The sequence below is a fragment of the Hylaeus anthracinus genome, unplaced genomic scaffold (assembly GCF_026225885.1).
Source record: "Hylaeus anthracinus isolate JK02 unplaced genomic scaffold, UHH_iyHylAnth1.0_haploid 0, whole genome shotgun sequence".
Classification (NCBI taxonomy): Eukaryota; Metazoa; Arthropoda; class Insecta; order Hymenoptera; family Colletidae; genus Hylaeus; species Hylaeus anthracinus.
In genome coordinates, this window is record NW_026533254.1 from 13,708,102 (window position 1) to 13,728,596 (window position 20,495).

A 20,495-nucleotide genomic window follows, 5' to 3' on the forward strand; every position below is an offset into this window, starting at 1 on the left:
AGAATAATTTTTTAACTCTTCAACCCTTCATTTTTTAATTATAACAAACAAATGGCTCTATCTAGCGTTGACAGTGGGAACTATTTTCACTACAAACTTGGGCGTTTTCTCACTAATAGCGCCACTGGTATTAAATCTCGCTCACTGAGCGGCTTAATGAACGGTGGCCTTTCTGGATGCACCCAACTATTCCTTTGGATGCTAGGTTTATTCTGTCAGACCTGTCAGATTCTGCACCTCGTTGAGTCAAAACGTGTCATATGTTGTCATATTTAGTTTCGACCCTAATACATAGTATTTATTTTGGAGTAAAGGGAATGTGTGAAATAGAAGGGAAGGTTTAAAAAGATCACACTAGGTTAGATGAATCAATGGACGTATTTGCAAAGAATCGCATATAAAAATTCGATACAGTTGAAATGTCTTATAAAATCGGACAACGCGTTGAGGTTCCTGGCAAGGACTGTCAAGGAGAAATTGCTTACATTGGTCACCCAAATTTTGCTTCGGGAAAATGGATTGGAGTAATTCTCGATGAACCGAAAGGAAAGAACAACGGTACTATTAAGGGTCATTCATATTTTAAGGTAAGACACTTGGATGTAAAAAAGAGATTCAATTTTTAGTGGAACTAAAAAGTTTTTTTCATTGCTCTAGTGTGCAGAAAACCATGGAATGTTTGTACGGCAGTCCCAGCTTATTTTATTGGATGAAGCAGGTAATAGAACAGAACCTGTTAGTCCATCTTCGGCAGGTAGTAGTGCTACTACACCGGATGAAGCCAGCGTAGCAAGGGCTAGAAGTCGGTTAAATAGGTATGTCTCATGTTTGTTGCTTACAATCCACCTACTTTTAGGTATTCTGTTTGCTAGAATATTCTTGGCATAATATGTACAAGTATGATTAACCATATTGATATAAATTTCATGCTTCTATTAGTACACATCGAAGGAATGAACCCACTGCGTAAGTTTCTATTTTTTATACAATGGTTCAAATTATTTACCATAAAATGTGAAATGTTTTTTATATCAGTAGTAATCATTTAAAAGAAAGGATAGGTATAATTAATAGATTCTTAAAATTCGTATGCTGGTCATAAAAGAGTACGGAGAAAAACATCTCCTGCGCATGTTACCCGGCAGCAATCTGACAAGCTTTCTGGGTAAGACTTTGTATACATCGATCGTTGAAAAGTGTCTGTCTCAACATATTGTTTAAATGCTTTTATGTGTGCAAATGGTAAATAATTGCAATTAGTTTACCGTATTACAATATGAAGTATTTTAAAAATGCACTAGAAAGATAAAATATTTATCTATGAAATGGATTTTTGAAAATTCAGTCCAATGAAGCAACAGTCGAATAAGTTTTTCACCAATGACAACTAATAAACCAAGTACACACAGATACATCACTCAGTTGGCCCATTGTGATTCTTTCTTGTACCATCTCTATAGCCACTTGTATGTAGCTACTTTTAATTTATTATCTTTTCTGTTCGTATTATAATAATGTACGAATTTATCTATGCTTATTGTCTATAGGTTCTTTTGTTAATCGATGTTCGACACTTCTACACTTTACGTGATTTATATGCAAGAATATGTGACTTTAATGTCATTACAAAATATTATATTGTATTAGTTTTGATATTGTGAATACTCAAGTTATTTGAACAAAACAAGTTATTAAAACTATAATCTTTGCAGCTCACGATTGTCTTTGGCTGGTAGCAGAACACTATTGAGTGCACCCAGTACAGAAAGTTTATCTGGATCGCAACACGAACGTAAAGATGGAGGAGAATCGCTTATACCGGCACCCACTTCTACTAAAAGAGCTTCATTTATCGAGGTATTGTCTCTCTATATGAAAAATGATACTTTTCGCAGTGACAATTATAATAAGTTGATGTACCATTTATTTGTGTAAACACAATCAATGGATTATTCTGAGGATTCAACAAGGCATGGATATATGGTATAATGTTTTAAATGAGATGTAAAAATACATTTTAACATGATATATTTTCATGTTCAAGTTAATAAGAAGTCATTGATTTTATTATCTTTGAATCTTTGGGCTATCCAAAGTAATTTACATGTTTACTGCTATTGTATTTAGAGAATCTTATTCTGTGATGTGGTAATAATGTAACAAATGCCTCTCAGTGCATATACTTCGTTGTCAGAGAGATTCTTGGAAATGTTTAGAAAAATAAAACGATAAACTATAAAGTTTGAGAACAAGTTAGATGATTTCGTTGGCACAGAATGATTCATATGGGAATGCACGTACGTGTTTCAGAAGTCCCCTAGCACGAGCTCGCCTCCCGGCAAAAAGCCAAAGGCCCAAGATGATCACAATAATGTAATTAATACTCATTAATTGTAATATCTAAATTTTTCTCATCTGACCTTAAACTTTCTCATACTAGTTATTTGTTGATCATAAGCATTGTAACACATGACTTCATAACAACTAGCATCATTGCACTTTGATGGGTTTACCTGTTCTTAATGGATTATGGAATTGATATATCCTCCACCATATTCACTGTTGCATTAAGCATCCGCTTTGTTAATTCAGTTCTGTGATGCTTTGATACCCTACAACTCTTAAGAGGAAGGGGTATTCAGAGATGTAGTTGTTTTTTTTAACAATTAGATGCTGAATTCCCCTTATAGTCGTATTACCGAGGCGATAATAATAACTTTTTTTTACGAATAAGCACTTGTCAGCATTGTGGTATAAAGGTATACTACTACTTAAACCTTTCCTTTCTTTTAATCACTTACCAAGAATTAGATATCCTTGATACAAATGCAATTAATACTTATAAATGGTTAGGATACGATAGTTGATTTAGTTAATATTGTGCCTACTGCAAATTCCAATGTCATATAACACAGATCAATTCATCGATTGAATCTCCTACACTTGTTAGAACTAATAGAGTATTCGGTGTAGCTTGTTGGTGTCTTTTATTACAATTAATCTCATTAATCACTTTAAAATAGACTAATTCTATTGAATGTACATACAAAAACAACATTCTTCTAAAACATAATGTTTTTGTACAGGAAGTATGGGGTGTTTTTTTCATTACCGCAGATAAAATATTTTATATTTATTTACACCACTCGTAAATTATTTGTTTGAAATACGACATTTTAAAGTATACCAGCGAGTAAAGTATATGCGAGAGAACTCAAAGAATTTCATTTGCGATATGTATGTACGTTGTCCAATGCGATAATAAAAGAAACACCCAATTTACGTTGGACCATGGTCTCATTTATTGTTTGTTTCCAATCTAGACAGGTTTTGTAGAGACATTAAAACCACAGTTTGTACCTGGCCAAGTAATGGCAGGTTCTGCTGCAGCTGCAAATGTGGTAGAAGAGAAACTGTCACAATTGCAACTTCAACAAGAGAATGAAAACTTAAAATCTCAGGTAGATCATTTGAAAAATGTTTATTTCCTCGAACTACATTTGTCAGACATCTAACTTGAACATTTATAGGTTCGTGACCTTACCGACAAAGTGGAAACTTTGCGTGTGAAAAGAATGCAAGATAAGGAACGAATGAAAGACTTCGAAAAAACGAAGCTTCAATTCGAACAACTTCTGGAATTTAAGGCGAAAGTTATGGAGAGTCAAGTAATTAGAATTCAGACTGAATTTTATAAATGTCTTTTTTTGTTTAGCTAACGCCATGTATTTTCTACTAATTTTGAACGTTGTTTACTTATTTATTTTATGACATAAGGCTAGTCTTCAAAGAGATCTTCAACGGGCACGTCAAGAAGCAAGGGATGCGCACATAGCTCGAGAACAATTCCAAGAAGAAATGGCAGATCTCGCGGAAACTGTAGAAATGGCTACATTAGACAAAGAGATGGCCGAAGAAAAAGCTGAAACGTTACAGATCGAATTGGAACAACTCAAGGAAAAATTAGAAGAACAAACGTTAGATCTAGAAATATTACGAACAGAAATGTCTGAGAGGGCTGCTGGAGGGGGCTCTGCTACTGGAGCTTCAAATTATGAAGTAAAACAATTAGAACAACAAAACAATCGTTTACGAGAAACTCTGGTTAGGATGCGAGATCTTTCCGCTCACGAGAAGCATGAATTTCAGAAGCTTCAAAAAGATTTAGATCAAAAGAAATCGGAAATATTAGAGTTAGGACGCACAAAAGAAAAACTGTCGGCACGAGTGGAAGAAATGGAACACCAGATAGCAGACTTGCAAGAACAGGTCGATGTCGCATTAGGTGCTGAAGAAATGGTCGAAGTTCTTGGCGAAAAGAAAATGGCATTAGAAGAAAAAGTTGCAGAACTGGAGGAAGCTGTATCAGATTTGGAAGCTTTACAGGATATGTCCGATCAACTTGCTGAATCATCGAAAGAATTAGAATTAGAATTGCGCGAAGAATTGGATCTAGCTCTTGGAGCGGCCCGTGATGCGTACCGACATCGGGACGCAGCTCTGGAAACATTGGCGGATCGTGAGCTAACAATTACTAAATTCCGCGAGCTCACTCAACAATTGCAAGAGCAATGTTTGCAACTACAACAACGCGTACAATCAACGGAAACCTCTAAATTTGGAATGGGAGGTGCGGAACAACAGTTAGCAGAGATCTTAGACTTCCAGAAGACTTTCGCCGAAACCCGTGCTCAAACAAAAGCAGTTGACCTTGAGTTACGGCGATTGGAAGCTGAAGAAGCACAAAATCATGTGGCCTACTTATTATCCTTTATGCCTCCTGCATTCTTAGTTCGTGGTGGAGATCACGATGCTATTCTAACGCTTCTTCTAATACCAAGAATTATACAGAAAACGGAAATACTTATATCGCAGGTACGAGTCAAGTATAGATCGTTGGACAAGGTTGACAGGGCAACTGTAGTGAAGGGTCATTCGGTAGCACAATATACATTCAGATCACATCTCTGTTCGTACATGTATGCATTGCAAACGTTCCTCGGTTGTTTCGAATCGGCCTTGAGTGTTTGTACCCCTGAAATGTTACTTAAAGCTGGCGCAGCTTACCCGGAAATGGCCGCGCAAGAAAAATCTTTAGATTCCTTGATAGAATTAACTAAACGAGATCAATTGGATGAAAACCTACCGATGGACGCTATCGAAAAATGTTGTGGATACTTTTGTACTATGTTTATTGTACTATTCGGGGAATCCATCAACCAAGCTCGCTTGGTGGTTAATGGTACGAGAATGCTGGACAGTTCTTGCGATGCTATCACAACCATTGCTGCGGCGATTAAAACGTTAATTGAAGGGGACGGTGGTGACATAGGTCTTCTTTGTCAGCATGCGGAAACGACTTGCGAAGTGATACAACAGCACTTAAAATCAGCTAGAAGACGAGTATTGACCGATCATGGTACCGCATTGCGTGCGGCGGAATCTAATTTAGGATTGGATAAGGATTGCAGTGAACAGGTGTTTACGTGTTATCGACATGCAATGATGATTGTGAAAACGTTACAAACATTGTTAAAGAGTGCTGTACAAGCAATTATAACGAATGGTGACTTAGATACAGGACTCGGTGCGGATAAATTAAAAGAGATGGCTTCTGTAGCGTGTGAAAAAGTGTACGATACCGAAGATATAGGACCTGTAGCCACAATTAAGGAAAGCTTGTCGATCGTACAACTATTGGCAGCCAATTTAGCACAAAAAATGGCCGAATGTGAAAATGAATTGGCGATAAGTGGACACTTGTCGCAACAACAGGAACAAGGTGCAGAGAGTGAATCCTTAATGCCCATTAAGATACGAGCACAAGCTGCAAGAAAGGAGGCAGAAGAAACGAAAGTTCTTAGTAGGAAATTGGAAACCAGAGATAGCGATATACTTGAAGCAAGATTGGCTCTGAGAGAAAAGCAAAATGAATTATGTGAGATGATCTTAAGGAAAGATGTTGTTGAAAAGAAACTTGCGACGCAACAACACGAGCATGAATTAAACGTAGAAAAGTTGAAGAGAAAATTGGAGGAAGCTCAAAATCAACTGAAACGAAAAGAAAAGGAATTCGAAGAGACGATGGACCATCTTCAAACAGATATCGACAGTTTGGAAAGTGAACGAGGTCAACTTAAGGAAAAATTAAAATCTATTGGAAAAAAGACTATGTCTGTATCCGGAGCAGATAGTATAACTGGAAATGCTGCAACAGTATCAGGGCCTCAATCGGTGGACAATAAATTCTTAATACAAGAAATAAGTGCTCTCAAAGAAGCTTTGAATAGTGAAAATCAACAAAAGAAAAAATTAATGTATAATGCATTACGTACAAAATTAGAAAGTTTGGATCCGATAACACTTCCGCCAAAAGCAACATCGGCCGATGTAAAAATTCAAGAACTAAAACAGAAGACTAACAATCTTACCAAAGTAAGTTGAAAAATTGTTACTTGCATCGTGTCTCATATTTTTCTAAATTTCTAATGAAAATTTATTTTTTTTGATACACAGGATATTAAACAAATTATGATGTTCCCCACTGTTCCTGATTTGAGACGAAAGAAAGCATCCGATTTGGAAGGTCCAGTACTAAAAAAGGCAATGCCAATTTACCAATTGTTACAACGTCAAATAGTTATGAGAGAATTAAAAGAACGTGCTGATCAGTTAGTGGTAAGTCACAAATTATTAAAGAAATGTATTACGGTAATATCAAACTGAAAGTAAAACGTTGTATATCATTTCTAGGGTGAAGTCCGCGAGGAAATTGTAAAGAGAACGGCAGGAGGAATGGCTGAAGCGAATTTCGCAGTATTTCCAAATCGTGAAATGGCAGCAGCGATGAAAGAGAGTAAATTGTTTGCTGCAGAAGTCGCAATTCCTCATAATGGTCCGGAACAAGTTTTTACTGTCAATGTAGGAACCCAAGAACTTAGGAAAATTCATACATTACTGTGTTATTAATTCTTAATTTGTAATACTTAGATTTCATATTATCATTATGTATTCAGCGTAGCGAAATGTGCTATCACGAAAACCGACTGGAATACGAAAGTATTGATCTGTAGCTTTGTTTTATATTTGTTTTTACACAGCCTATGGTCTGTGGTAGATGATCCATATTCTATTGTATTTATATGTATACATTTACTCTATTTTGTATACGAAGAACACGTAATCGATTATGAATTTGCATCTGACGAAAGGAACAGATTAAATCTAACGATAACGTAACTTTGGAGCGAGCGAGTTTTCTTTATTTCCGATTGGCTACAGCACGATGACCGGTGCATCGTTGCTAGTAGACTGCAGCATTTTGTTACTTTATAAATTCAAATGTTATTATTACTAACAATGCGAACGATAATGTTCAGCACCTTTGTGGCTCCTGTATATCTTTTAAGAATTGTCAAATATACGGCTTAAAAATATTTACATAAATATCCTTTACATATTCCACGTGTCGAGATTATCGCAACATAGAAACTGCGTGTTTCTTTAGAGCAGTTTTATCGTACACTTTGAACAATGTACTTTTACCATTCTGGATAACGATAATAATTGCGTATTGGCATCAAAACTAACACTTAATGAAATAAACGCTATAATACAATGTTTCAGTTTTTATTTATAGCGATTAAAAGAGCAATAAACTGTTGATGTATCTTTCATTATTTATGAAATAACGTATTCCTTAATTACTGTCACAATTTTATTATACATACACACATGTATATATGTATACACACGTATAAAACCTTATCTGCATATATACATATATACATACCAGATAGTAATAAGTGCATATATCATTAATTATTCTTTAACTTACTCGTTCATTCATTCTCGCTGCATGGTAATACACACTTTTACTCATTCATTTCGTGTTTTTTGATTCCCTCTTTTTTTCTAATAATAATAATAAAAATAATAATAATAATAATTAATTATACATTCACTCAAAGATATTTAATGGTTATATCTCTTTTCCTTAAACACTGTCCAAAAACTCCATTGAACAAAGTTGTCTGTTCAAAATACAATAGTAGACATAAGATCCAGTCGTGTTCATCCTTGTACCGTAGATCACGCTAAGGCTGACCGGACGTTTTCTTTAGAATGTTTCCACAATAGGGACATGATGAGTTAACAATGATCGATTATACATCGTTTTGGAAGTAGTGCTTAGAATATGGACATGAATATTGGCGTAACTAGTATGGTCAATGTGAACGAAAACTTTCAGTGACAGAAACAAGTCTTCTCGAACTCCTTGCTAATCGGTGTATGTAACGTGACTTCGCGTAAGAGGATTCATTATACATATTAACATTCGACTGACTGATCGATTACGGATCTCTAATTGTAAGTCACGCGTTATAAACATTGAAGCAATAGCACGGGGAATACCACTGCACAGTCTCTTCCATTAAAACTATACGGAAGAAGTCCTTTGGCTGAATCTGAATACAGGATTACTTTTCAATCGACATAACGACTTATTTATGTATTAAATTTTTTCACAATTTTACTTATTCAACTAAAAAGTAAACCTGTAATCCATTTCCAGTACAAAAAAAGTCTGTTTAATTTTGTTTAATATAATCGACTAAACATAATCACAGAAAGAAAGAGAGTAAGCAATGAACTTTATCACTTAACATATTGTAATATTACTTGCCAGTATTTACTTTTGAGATACTGCCACTTACTCGTATGTACGCAGGATATACGCCCATGTGTTACATTATGTATGTATATTTATATAAAAAAAAAATTGTTATCAGGGTCAAGAATATCAAAGGAAAATCTTTGATACTGTTGACATGGTAGCTTATGTAAGACAAATATTAACATTTCTTTCGAAGTTCCACACGTTATATTTATACTATATTGTACTGAGAATAAAACCAAAATTGGGAAGCAACAAACTGTATTTATCTCTCAGTACATTTATTTATATACTTTCTCCCATACATTCGCATAATCATTCACACATTCTCACATAGTTTCTTTTTCTATTTGCAGAATAGATATCAAATTTTATATAATGTACTTAATTACCCCGAATGTTTAAGAATGGTCAAAATGTTCTCTCTTTCTTTCTATGAAAATTATACGTCGAATTTTCGATTAAATCACACGTTACACCGTTACGTGTACTCTTTTACAAAGGTCTTTGGGGCATCATAACCTTTATTTCAATTATTATCAACGGTGAATTAAATAGGTAATAACAAAATAAGAACAAGCCACCTCTGCTTGATCTCACTTGGATTTTAAGCCCAAAGAGGTGGATCAACCAAAACTCTAAGCACTGACAATACACTGAAGCTTTCACTGACCAGTGAATTCAGTAACGTGTATTTGTGGCATTGTCCTCTTTCTATGTACGATACGCTTGTAATCGCAGAATTCCTCCTTTGTGTAAACTTAGAAGGTTGATTGATTTGACTCTTTGCATGGTATTCGTACAAAGTCGTGTACCTGATCTTGGACACTAGCGACTGCAAATAGGATTGATGCAACGACAAGTGATTATAGTCTTAACGTGCTCCTGAAACAAATATTAAAGATACATATAAGAATAGATAAACAAACTATATAAATATGACTATAAAAACACGTATTAATACTAATGCTACTTTTCCCTCTGGATTCTATGAAGATAACAGGGATAGAAAACAAAAATTTACGTATCTATTTATAAAAAAATCTGAGTGATTATATTACTAAAACACAACATTTGAAACATATATAGTATCACTTGGAACATAAAATGGACACCTGGTTGAGGGTTGGTCAGGCCTGGTAGCTGACCTTGGGCTTGTCCTTGCCCCTGAGTACCAGGAGTGGCTGGACCTGGACCACCTGTAGCTGCTCCACTAGTGCCATTGCTACTTGTTGCTTTTTGTTTTAACATCGTCCAATCAAATGTGTAGTCGTATTGATGATTTAACGTACGGAAAAGTATACGGAAAAGTTGACGAAGATACATGTAATCTGGACTTTCTTCAAAACGTAAACCTCGCGTATAATTTAAATACATGGCGAATTCGGCAGGAAATCCCTAAGTACAAACAATTATTCAATTTAAATATCATATATTGTCTTTGACAGAAAATACTACTACTTGCAAACATAGAACATACCTTACATAAAACTTCTACAGGCGTGGACATCTTTTTTTCACTTATTTTCTCATATTTTTGTTTCTTAGTAGCAGCTTTGAGTCCTTGCCAGGGCAAAGATCCTCGATTGAAATACATAAGCACATATCCAAGCGATTCCATATCATCGCGACGACTCTGTTCTATTCCAAGATGTGCATTAATTGACGCATACCTTGCCGTGCCTGTTAAATTTTTGTCTTCTCGATATATAATATGTAGTCTTGTACGATTATCTCTGTATTTTTTAGCTAATCCAAAATCAATAAGAAACAGCTGAAATTTTGTAAATTACCAACATCACTTTTCACTAAAATTTCATAAACAGTGCAGAAATAAACACTGAATATAAAAATTAAAACAATACCTTGTTACAGTGACGACCGATGCCCATTAAAAAATTATCTGGCTTGATATCTCTGTGAATAAAATGTTTACAATGAACGTATTCGATCCTACCAATCATTTGGTCTGCCAACATCAAAACTGTTTTAATTGTAAATCTTCTTGAACAAAACGTAAAGAGGTCTTCAAGAGATGGACCAAGAAGGTCCAATACAAGTACATTGTATTCCCGCTCTTGTCCATACCTATATTTCACAACAAAACATATCTATAGAAAATCCATACAATACTAGAAAAGGCTATTTCATTTTAAATTTATTTCAATTTAAACAATACATGAGAAATGATAATTACCAACGTATATGAGGTATCCCTACACCCCCGTTTAAAATTTTGTATAATTTCGACTCATATAAGAGTTGTGGATGTCGAGCACGGATACTTTCCAATTTAACAGCAACTTCCTAAAATGACACATAACATGCATGATTTAATTTGTTATAAAAGGTGTTTAATATGTTTGTATAGAATATATATTGCAAATTTTCAATCAGTTATTTATACTTGACATAATTAATTGAATAAATTCATATTCTTTTCTTTATAGATCTTAATTCACTGATTTTCACTAAAATATTAAACATTTACCAGAAATCCATTTTCTTTAAAATATAGTTATATTAGTACCATAAGACTTTTGATGTTTAAAATTTTTATATAAATAAGATCTATAAACATATGTTTGCGATATTCAAATATTTTATTATTTTTGTTCTACATTACTAATGCATGTAATTATTTTTACTATAGTATGATAAAAGTTGTGTTATATATGTAAGCGTAAAATATAATTATGAAAGGAAATGAAAAGAAGTCTTTGTGTCAGAAAATAAAAGTAGTATAAGTGCATTGAGCAAATTTATAGTACAAACAACAATTATAGACAACTGGCATTTGCAATAGAAAAATTTCGACTGTACAGATATATATTTCTGATGATCATTAATAGGCTATTAAAATTATTTTCATGTGATTATTGCAACCATGTATTTGGGTTAAAAACACTAAACCGTGATTAATGATTATCTCGAGTAAAAAAATGTTTATGGCAATATTCTCTTTTACATACTGAGGTTAATGTTATTGCAAAAAGCTGAATAAACGTTTTAATACGCAGATAGAACTATACGCGAGAACGTTAAAAATAATCATCGAATTCGCCGTAACAACCACGTAAACACAACTTCGTTAGAACGAATAACTTCTGTTTGCAGATTTTCTAAGAAAAAACAACGGATAGTTGATGCAACCAACAACACAATATCGTAGAAAACATATTTCAAGAAAAGCTTAATGTTGGCGTTAGGAAAATACTTGTTCGCGGTACACATATGATGAAATGCTCGTTAAAAAAGGGGGCTTCCTCGAGAAAGAAATAGGAAGTGGGAAATATGAGAAGGAAGGCGTGCTGGACACAGGCCGTCTCGTACGAAACGGTACTCCTTACCTCGCCATTAGCGATGTTGATACCGAGGTATATGTCGCCGAAGGATCCCGAGCCGATCTTCCTCATCAGCCTGTACTTGCCACCCACGATAAAGTCGTTCTTCGCTACTGACATCGCCAACTGCAACGACATATTACTCTTTGCTTCCCAATTTCTGTCTACCCTCCGCTAGAACCGACGGCGGACCTCTGCGACTTGGCTCACGTCGGAATCAAACCTGATTTAAAGTACTGAGCGTACCCGCTGCGAGATATACGCCATTTAGTGGCAAACACGATGATGTTGATGCTTCTCGGTGCCGTATTGATGGTGGATTTACTCTTCGTTAAAAAATATGGAGAGGAAACTGTGGCCAAAAGTCACACTCTCTACCTAGCACAACAAAACCCCATTAACACGCCGACATTTTCCCTTTCGCTAGAGGCACGAGAGCGACTGACGTTGCGGAAACGATGCGTCACGGCGGGCGTTATTCAAGTCAGAGTCCTTATCAACGGATACTCGCCAATTAATCGCGATATCCTTTCGATCCGATCCACTACAAATCTTTTATTTTAATAATCCAGACAAATTTAATATGATCGTGGCCGTAAATTTGGAATCGCCGCGAAATTTAATTGTAATGAAGTGACTCGCTTGAATGCGGTACTAGATTTTCCTCAGGGCCGTGTCGATATTGTCATTAAAGTTCTTCCAGCGAATCATATTTCTTAATTGATTCTTTTTTCCTCTTCGTTGTTCTTTCAAATACGTTTTTTAATATCGTAAGCTGAAATTGATCGTTTAAGAATTAAACAAAAAAACAAAAAAAAAACAGTGGAATATACGGGGAATATAAATCAGAAACTTTTCATCAATTTTTTTCATACATTGTTTAAAATTGGTAGTCATCGACAGTGTAGATATAAACATTTAAATGTGTTTTAATTTAAAATATGCTTCCCCTCGCTTGGTACTAAAATATTTATCATGAATTGTAATAAATTTCTAAGTTTTTGTTATTTCTTACAAAAAACGATTGATATAACAGTTGATAATAAAAAGATTGTAAAGTATATAAAAAAAATGTTTAAAGTATCGCAAGATAACGAACATAATTTTTGTTGTACGTATGTCTATGCTTTGTACGTAATATAGGTCAAACGTGTCATCGTGTTTTAAGCGATTTGTCCTTTTGTATAGATACGTTACTGATGTACCGGAACCTTGTGCTACTTATTAGGACTGAATGGATTGATATGAAATGTCTTTTGCGTATGTAAGATGATTTTTCATTTCTTAAATGTTTATCATCTTGAACAGAGAAAACATTTAAATGGAAAACGTCGTAAGCAATTTTCCGTTTGCAAAAAAATAAAACAACTACGTACATGGCAGTATTGACAGTTCGCAATTTCGTAAAGTTTTCAGCGACACCTAAACCAACCTAAACTGATGAAAAGGATACGTTACTTAATGTGCATTGTTTTGCCGCGGAATTGTTGTATGTAACTACATAGTTTCTTATTAAATTTTAAACGATCAATGGCAATATCTTTGCGATATACAATACGATTGTCGTCGTCGATATTTATGAAAAATGTTTGTATAGAAACGAGAAGTAGTAACAAACGATTCATCATGACAAGTCGATCGAAACTTGACAAAGTTTTAAATGATCTCCAAAAGAATCCTTATTTTGACAAGTATGCTGAAAAAATAGCGAAGTTTCAGAAGACTTGTCCGGAAGAGTTTTTGCAACGTGCCGAAAATCAAGAAAAGAAAGAACGAAAAGCGAAAGGTATATAACCTATATAGTATTTAGGCATGTTTAAAAATTAAACGATTTGTGTTTACTATTAAAATGTAAATGTAAGTCGATTCAACTATTTGAACAATAAAATAGTCTATTATTATTAACTAGTTGTAAGTATCATATGTCTATTTTATTCTGTTAATAAGTATGTTATTCGATTGAAGAGAAACAAGAACAAGAGTGTAATTTTTATCAAAGTCAAGCAAAACCACATTTGGATCAAATTAATCAACCTCGTCGAGCAGAATTAAATAGCATTATGAAAGTAGACATGATCCAAGATAAAACAAGGGAAGAGATTATAAGTATTTGGAAAGATTATCATAAACAAAAGGATTGTATATCTGGGGTATTGACACCAGGTCAATTTGATAAAATGTTTGAACGTGGAAAACGATATCCTACATTTTTATTACCATTACCTAGAAAACAAGGATATGAATTTATTGTCATTCAATTTTTTGGATTCGAGGTTCATATGACACCACTTTTGTGGTACCAGACACACAAAGAAAATGCACCGGAATGTTTAACTATGTTGCATTATACCGATCTTAAAGAGAATAAAGAAATTGTGCTAATGCGAGGCGAATTTGATACAAAAACTATCAGTGTACAAGAAGCACAATGCTTAGCAAATGAGTTACAGTTATACTACTGTACAGACAATCCTCAGAGATTACAATTATTAGAGACATTTACTAATAAGCCTGATAAATTCAAGCACATGGATCTTGTGGCACAGTTAGAAACAATACAATTTGAATTGCCTACCAATTGAATGTTTATGTATAAAAATTGTATTTATCTTTTATTGCATATTATCGATATAATGAATTTGTATATAGTGCTATCAGAATAAATGTTTAAAAAATGAAAGATTTACATGATGTTGTTTATTTAAGAATTGAATAACACTGCTATGATTTTGATTTTATTTTAAATGTTTCATGTAACATATTCTGTTCTTATGGTATCTTAATTAATTTTAATGGTATATAAATTTGAATTCTAGTTGCAGTTCATTTAACAAGGTCTTCTGTACAATCCTTGTGGACCTTTCCATTCTTGAAAACTAAAATACAATCGTCGTGGTCTCATATTAGTAAAAACAATTTCTATGATAATGCGATTAAGAACACATACATCACTACACCTATATTTTATGTTAATGCTGGTATGCAATTATAAATATAGAAAAATTTGTTTTGTATAGAAATATATATGCATAGATGCTTTCTGTTGAAACATACTGATTTTTATCTTCCCTACTTTTAGGACCACATATTGGACATCTTTATACTGCAGTTTTGGCAGATGCTATGGCTAGATTTAATTCTATGTTAGGACATTCTGTATTTCTAAACACGGGAACAGATGAACATGGTACTAAAGTTGAGAATGCTGCAAAAGCAGCGGATATGCTAACGCATGAATATTGCACTGAAATATCATTGAAATTCCTAGAAATGTGTCATGTATTTGGTATTAAATATTCAGAATTTATTAGAACAACTGACCAACGACATATGAATGCAGTTCATCATTTTTGGGTTGTTAAACTATTCAAGTAACAGTCTTATATTTAATATTATATTAACTGTGCAATAAAAATTTGAAAACTTCCAGAATTGTTTAGAAGAAAGAGGGCACATTTACTTAGGAAGATATTCTGGATGGTACAGTACATTGGATGAAACTTTTGTCTCGGATACAGAATTAATAGAAGAGAAAGATAAAGCTGGAAATATTATACAAGTATCAAACGAATCTGGGAATCCTGTGGAGTGGACCGAAGAAGATAATTACAAATTTCGGCTTACTTCTTTCAAAGATGATTTAAAATATTGGCTGAAGAATGGTATATCTATTTACAACTCCTTTGATTGAATGAATTTGTTTTTATTGAAGAAAATCGTTATTTTAATATACAAAACTGTATTTAGAAAATACAGTACAACCGGCAATATATCGTAATACGTTGTTGAATTGGATCGAAGATCTACAAGACTTAAGTATTTCTAGACCTATTAGCAGAGTGCCCTGGGCAATTCCTACTCCGAATGATAACTCTCATACCATATATGTATGGTTTGATGCATTAGTGAATTATTTAACTGGGGTAAACTATCCGGATAGTTCGTTTAAACAATTTTGGCCACCATCCATACAGGTAAATGTGGTAACTTTACTTTATTTTAATATAAAATAATTTAATAATATTATAAAGCATTTAAAATTCAGGAAATCATTGTTAAAATCTAACAATGTTTATAAATAGGTTGTAGGAAAAGATATATTGAAATTTCATGGCATATATTGGCCAGCATTTTTGATAGGTGCTGGCCTCGAACCACCAAAGAAACTCTTATGTCACGGGCACTGGACTATCGATGATCTGAAAATGTCAAAATCTAGAGGAAATGTGATTTCTCCATTTGAAGCTATGACTAATTACACACCAGAAGGTTTAAGGTATTTCCTCTTGCGTCAAGCGGTACTACATTCGAATGCAAGTAAGGCAAATGTATAACATTACTATATATATTTATATGTAATTCCTTTTATTCGCCGCAAAGATAACGATGTTTATTTTAACGTTTGACACTTCGTTTCCTATTTTCAGACTATAATGCTAAAAAAATTCAGAACTTATTAAATGCCGAACTTGCCAATAACATGGGAAACTTAATTAATCGATGTTTGGGTAAAAGTATCAATCCGAACAGAACGATACCTTGCCCAAGCACCTATATAGAAGTTTTAAAATCCAAAGCAGCTATTGAAAATATAAAAACTCTGGAAGTAATAGGTGAAAAAACCAGAGTGTTTTATGAGGAATGTCAGTTGCATAACGTAGTAGATACTGTCATGAATATGTTACACATTTCAAATCAAATGTTCAACCACCATAAACCATGGTGTTTACGCGAATCTAGTAACTTTAACTCAGCCAAAGAACTCGAAGCTGTGATATCTCTTAGTTTAGAAAGTGTACGGGTGGCCGCTACGATATTATACCCAATAATCCCAAGAGTAGCTTCTACTATCCTGGATTCGTTTCAAATGCCAAGATCAAATCGTAGTTGGAACGAAACAACACCACTTCACATAACAGATTCTTTAAATGGAACAAATCGTACTGTACTACGAAATGAATTGTTATTTAAAAAAATAAATTAAAAATGTATCGAGTGGATTTTCAATACCAATTGGTGGGTATAGATCGATGCAGGATAAGGTTGTAATAAAACATTTCAAATTTAACACCCGCGTGGAAGTCTTACGCTAATATATTTACAGAGAACGGTCATTCAAACATATCATTAGTATACATGAACATCGTGCACATGTCACTCCGACAAGGGAGACTTAGTCGTTTAATGGCCTCTTTTTAATTTACTATGATATATATTCCTAACATCCGCTTCTCTCTCTAGTCGGAATGCAATGCACTTTGCAGCGTAGATATAGATGTATGGAAGTGGCTCGACGAAACATCGTGAGCGCTGGTAGCCTTTCGCGAGGATTTCTTTCGTTTGGAATATATTACGCAGATTCGAGTTAGATTCGACGGGTTACACGTGATTTTGCGTTACGTTAGCACCTAAACGAAACATCGCTTAAAATGCATAAAATACGTGGATCGCGACTGGGTGTCCCGTCAAATAGAAAAATAAATAAATGTCTATTTACAAGATGGAAAATGAATCTGTGCGGGTTTCGCCGCAGTTCTAATACTAATAAGCTACGATTCGACAGACGTTACTATTAGTGCTCCGCGTAACATCCAGCTTTACGTCGTAGATGCGCTATCAACATGATTTCATAATTACAATTGCTTTATGAGAACGTTATTCTAAATACCTACACTCGAATTTCTCTACGAATAAATCTGTTTTTTTTTCTCTTTTTTATTTCAAACTGGTATCTTCCTGTTGAATTTCTACACAGCTCTCGTTTATTTATTTATTATTTTTTTTAATCGTGGGTGGATTATGTCTCATGGATATGTTTTGAACTACCTTTTGGTGATTGTCTTTAATTTTCCTCTTAATCGATTGCTTATACCGACAAGTTTCGTCACCTTTCACCGTTTATGGATAAAAAATACTGAGTAAAAAAATTCATACGGAATTTTCGTCGTTCATCCTAAGCCATAATTAATATCGATTTCAGTTTTTAGCGCCGAAACGGAGGGATTGAGACAACATTGAACTTTCCCTAGTATGTTCGATATGTAGATAATTCTATTGCTTAGGGCGATACGATATCTGTACATTTTTACGGCATATTATATCTGTTTAAAAATACAGAACAAATTGTGTTATATGAACCTTTGGTTTCGCGAAAACCAATTTGTAGAATGTTCAAGTTTCGATTATGGCAAGTACAAGTTCAGATTTTTTAACACTCTGCATTAGTCTTTTTTTTTGTTGTATTCGAATACGATACGATCGATAATTACGTTATTTGGCAAATTCATAAAGGAAAAGTTCAATAACGTGCTCTGTATTACGACAAAATTTCGTAGATTGTGTAATATCTTGCTTGAATAAGTAAACGACAAACTTTATCGTTACGGTTAACGTTGATATTTATAATTGCTGTTCTAAACGTTCCATAAGTTTTCGCGGGCTAGTAGTAGAATGCAAGCAGTGTTCGACCCTTTAAAAAAGAATTTAAACTATTTACCGGAATTTTGATTCAACGATTTTCCGATTCGATCGACCAGATTTACACGTTAACACGAGATGTTGACTTACGTACTGTCGCTGGAAGGGATCTTGTGAGGTCGTAAACCGAAACAGTAGTTATTGCTTTATTGGCCCAGGTAATTGATCCGTAGGACGACAGAGATGACGCGGCTCTAAAATATACAGGGTGTCCAAAAAAATGTTGTAACACCTTGAAATGGGTGGTTCGGGAGGTGATTTGAAACAACTTTTTCCTTAGCGAAAATGTTGTCCGAGGCTTCGTTGAGGAGATATTAACGGAAAACACTGACCAATCAGAGCGCGCGTATACCGTTGGAGCGGCCGTGGTAACGAAGGCTACGAGCTAAGCGGCTGCGTCAATGTCCTTCGATGCACGTCCAGTCGCTTGGTCGCGTACAAGCGTGGCCGCTTAGCTCGTAGCCTTCGCTATCGCGGCCGCTCCAACGGTAACCACGCGCTCTGATTGGTCAGTGTTTTCCGTTAATGTCTCCTCAATGAAGCCTCGGACAATATTTTCGCTAAGGAAAAAGTTGTTTCAAATCACCCCCCGAACCACCTCTTTCAAGATGTTACAACATTTTTTAGACACCCTGTACATGCCCACGTTACACCCCGGGGCCCCAAGACTTGATGTTTGCTACGCGGGTTTTTCCAAATTGGAAAAACCGAAAATTCTTGACGATGATTGGTTAACTATGTTCCTACCTACCACAGTATTTTCAATAAGTCGGCCAACAGAATTATGTGTGAACATACATAAGAAGAAAAAAGTTGAGATATGAACATCCTAATTCTGATACCATACGGCCCTGAACGAAAAGTCTAGCTCTGTCCTTGTCTAAAAAGGTGTCAGATTACTAATTGCGGTCGACTTAAATTGTAAAGATCGATGTCCGACCGACTTTACGACCTCACAAGATCCCTACCGGTGACTATACACACTTTATGCTAGGATAATGTGACCAAACATTCCAGATTCGATATCGCATTAAAATAATTTCCCAAATCGAAACTTCGAAACTCGCCCAATCGCTGTAGCATACTTAACGTTCATGTATTACGTGGTCTTTTCTTCTTCTTGGTGTACTATTAAATCATGGTGTATTTGAAATTTGCGACCATTGAATTGAATAGATCTGTTCGAATCCGATTACATTATAACACGTGAAATCTATTATCGTGAAAATAACGTAGCGAACTGTAAAGGGTCGAACCAGCCGTGGTGAAAAATTTGTGTACAGTTCGTGAGAATCCAGGAATACGAGACCAAGAGCGCGGCCCAGTGTTTACCAACGCGAATAGCGCTCGATAGGAAGATCGATACATCCGAAAGAGAAACTCGAGTTCAGTTATATCGCACTCACGATAGTGTCGCGGTGTCTTTGCCCCATTATTCCGACTTGACAACTATCCGCACTCGATCGCGGGCTAATATTGCATTCGATCATGGATCCGTTTCGTTTCTGGACAACCACGGACCGAAATTCGCCGCATTCACTGGTCGACGGTTGATTTCCGCGAGCCCGTGCACCTTTTGTGAGGATCCTTTTGAACGCCTCTCGGAATTCTGTGTTGAAGATGCTGTAGATGATCGGGTTGAAGGCCGAGTTGCTGTAGCCGAGCCAAGTGAGTACCTGTTACAGATTCGTTTTCTTAGTTTCTTTTTCTGTCTCTCAACGATAAAAGCGTAACGCTAAAAGCATTTCGCAAACGCTTCGACTCGTACAAAACGATGATTTCAAGAGAGCAGACATTCGAATTTTTTAGCGTCTTCAACATGTTCTCGTAATGGCGGAAACGCGAAAGCGGGTAAAATCCGTTCAGCGGCCATGTTTGCTTTCTTTACGCGGTTTTCATGTTTACAGGGTGTCCCAAAAATGTTGTAACACCTTGAAAGAGGTGGTTCGGGAGGTGATTTGAAACAACTTTTTCCTTAGCGAAAATGTTGTCCGAGG

General features: G+C 35.0%; 4 protein-coding genes across 10 annotated transcripts in view; 2 read left to right on the forward strand and 2 right to left on the reverse strand.

Moving 5' to 3' along the window:
- Positions 1–161: 161 nt before the first annotated feature.
- LOC128890198 (dynactin subunit 1) lies at positions 162–7,663 on the forward strand. Of its 4 annotated transcripts, XM_054148477.1 has the most exons (11): positions 162–587; positions 658–815; positions 940–966; positions 1,106–1,165; positions 1,713–1,857; positions 2,311–2,373; positions 3,324–3,461; positions 3,531–3,668; positions 3,778–6,435; positions 6,517–6,678; positions 6,754–7,663. In XM_054148477.1, exons 1-11 carry the CDS (start codon positions 420–422, stop codon positions 6,967–6,969), a joined length of 3,933 nt encoding a protein of 1,310 aa, XP_054004452.1. In that variant the 5' UTR covers positions 162–419; the 3' UTR covers positions 6,970–7,663. The 4 variants fall into 4 exon arrangements, with proteins under 4 accessions (XP_054004452.1, XP_054004468.1, XP_054004461.1 ...); XM_054148493.1 differs by lacking the exon at positions 2,311–2,373; XM_054148486.1 differs by lacking the exon at positions 1,106–1,165.
- On the reverse strand, positions 7,614–12,472 carry LOC128890254 (casein kinase I). Its single transcript, XM_054148582.1, has 7 exons — positions 12,268–12,472; positions 12,028–12,147; positions 10,875–10,984; positions 10,543–10,765; positions 10,158–10,451; positions 9,793–10,075; positions 7,614–9,562 (listed from the first exon to the last, which is right to left on the reverse strand). The coding sequence occupies exons 1-7, from the start codon at positions 12,286–12,288 to the stop codon at positions 9,552–9,554; spliced, it is 1,062 nt and encodes a 353-aa protein (XP_054004557.1). The 5' UTR covers positions 12,289–12,472; the 3' UTR covers positions 7,614–9,551.
- Positions 12,473–13,116: 644 nt separating this feature from the next.
- LOC128890216 (methionine--tRNA ligase, mitochondrial) lies at positions 13,117–17,091 on the forward strand. 4 transcript variants are annotated; one of them, XM_054148534.1, is made up of 10 exons: positions 13,117–13,132; positions 13,210–13,354; positions 13,431–13,510; positions 13,619–13,807; positions 14,838–14,999; positions 15,101–15,375; positions 15,452–15,683; positions 15,769–15,995; positions 16,104–16,338; positions 16,449–17,091. In XM_054148534.1, exons 4-10 carry the CDS (start codon positions 13,648–13,650, stop codon positions 17,003–17,005), a joined length of 1,848 nt encoding a protein of 615 aa, XP_054004509.1. In that variant the 5' UTR covers positions 13,117–13,132; positions 13,210–13,354; positions 13,431–13,510; positions 13,619–13,647; the 3' UTR covers positions 17,006–17,091. The 4 variants fall into 4 exon arrangements, with proteins under 4 accessions (XP_054004509.1, XP_054004490.1, XP_054004518.1 ...); XM_054148515.1 differs by having other exon boundaries at positions 13,431–13,807; XM_054148543.1 differs by lacking the exon at positions 13,117–13,132 and having other exon boundaries at positions 13,210–13,510.
- Positions 17,092–17,099: 8 nt separating this feature from the next.
- Positions 17,100–20,495, reverse strand: part of LOC128890270 (dopamine receptor 1) — a 53,847-nt gene continuing 50,451 nt past the window's right edge. Inside the window, exon 7 of the mRNA XM_054148607.1 lies at positions 17,100–20,174. Within this exon, the coding sequence (XP_054004582.1) occupies positions 19,890–20,174 (285 nt within the window). The 3' untranslated portion in view covers positions 17,100–19,889. The remainder of the gene's footprint in view (positions 20,175–20,495) is intronic.

Excerpts from the sequence above, each read along its gene's own strand:
- LOC128890198 (XM_054148477.1), top strand. The coding sequence starts at position 420 with ATGTCTTATAAAATCGGACAACGCGTTGAGGTTCCTGGCAAGGACTGT. Across the intron at positions 2,374-3,323 it reads CCCAAGATGATCACAATAAT|ACAGGTTTTGTAGAGACATT; the intron begins GTAATTAATACT and ends TTTCCAATCTAG. Across the intron at positions 3,669-3,777 it reads CGAAAGTTATGGAGAGTCAA|GCTAGTCTTCAAAGAGATCT; the intron begins GTAATTAGAATT and ends TTATGACATAAG.
- LOC128890254 (XM_054148582.1), bottom strand. The coding sequence starts at position 12,288 with ATGGCGTATATCTCGCAGCGG. Across the intron at positions 10,985-12,027 it reads TCAACATCGCTAATGGCGAG|GAAGTTGCTGTTAAATTGGA; the intron begins GTAAGGAGTACC and ends GTGTCATTTTAG. Across the intron at positions 10,766-10,874 it reads GGGATACCTCATATACGTTG|GTATGGACAAGAGCGGGAAT; the intron begins GTAATTATCATT and ends TGTGAAATATAG.
- LOC128890216 (XM_054148515.1), top strand. The coding sequence starts at position 13,552 with ATGGCAATATCTTTGCGATATACAATACGATTGTCGTCGTCGATATTT. Across the intron at positions 15,996-16,103 it reads TTTGGCCACCATCCATACAG|GTTGTAGGAAAAGATATATT; the intron begins GTAAATGTGGTA and ends GTTTATAAATAG. Across the intron at positions 16,339-16,448 it reads GGTACTACATTCGAATGCAA|ACTATAATGCTAAAAAAATT; the intron begins GTAAGGCAAATG and ends TCCTATTTTCAG.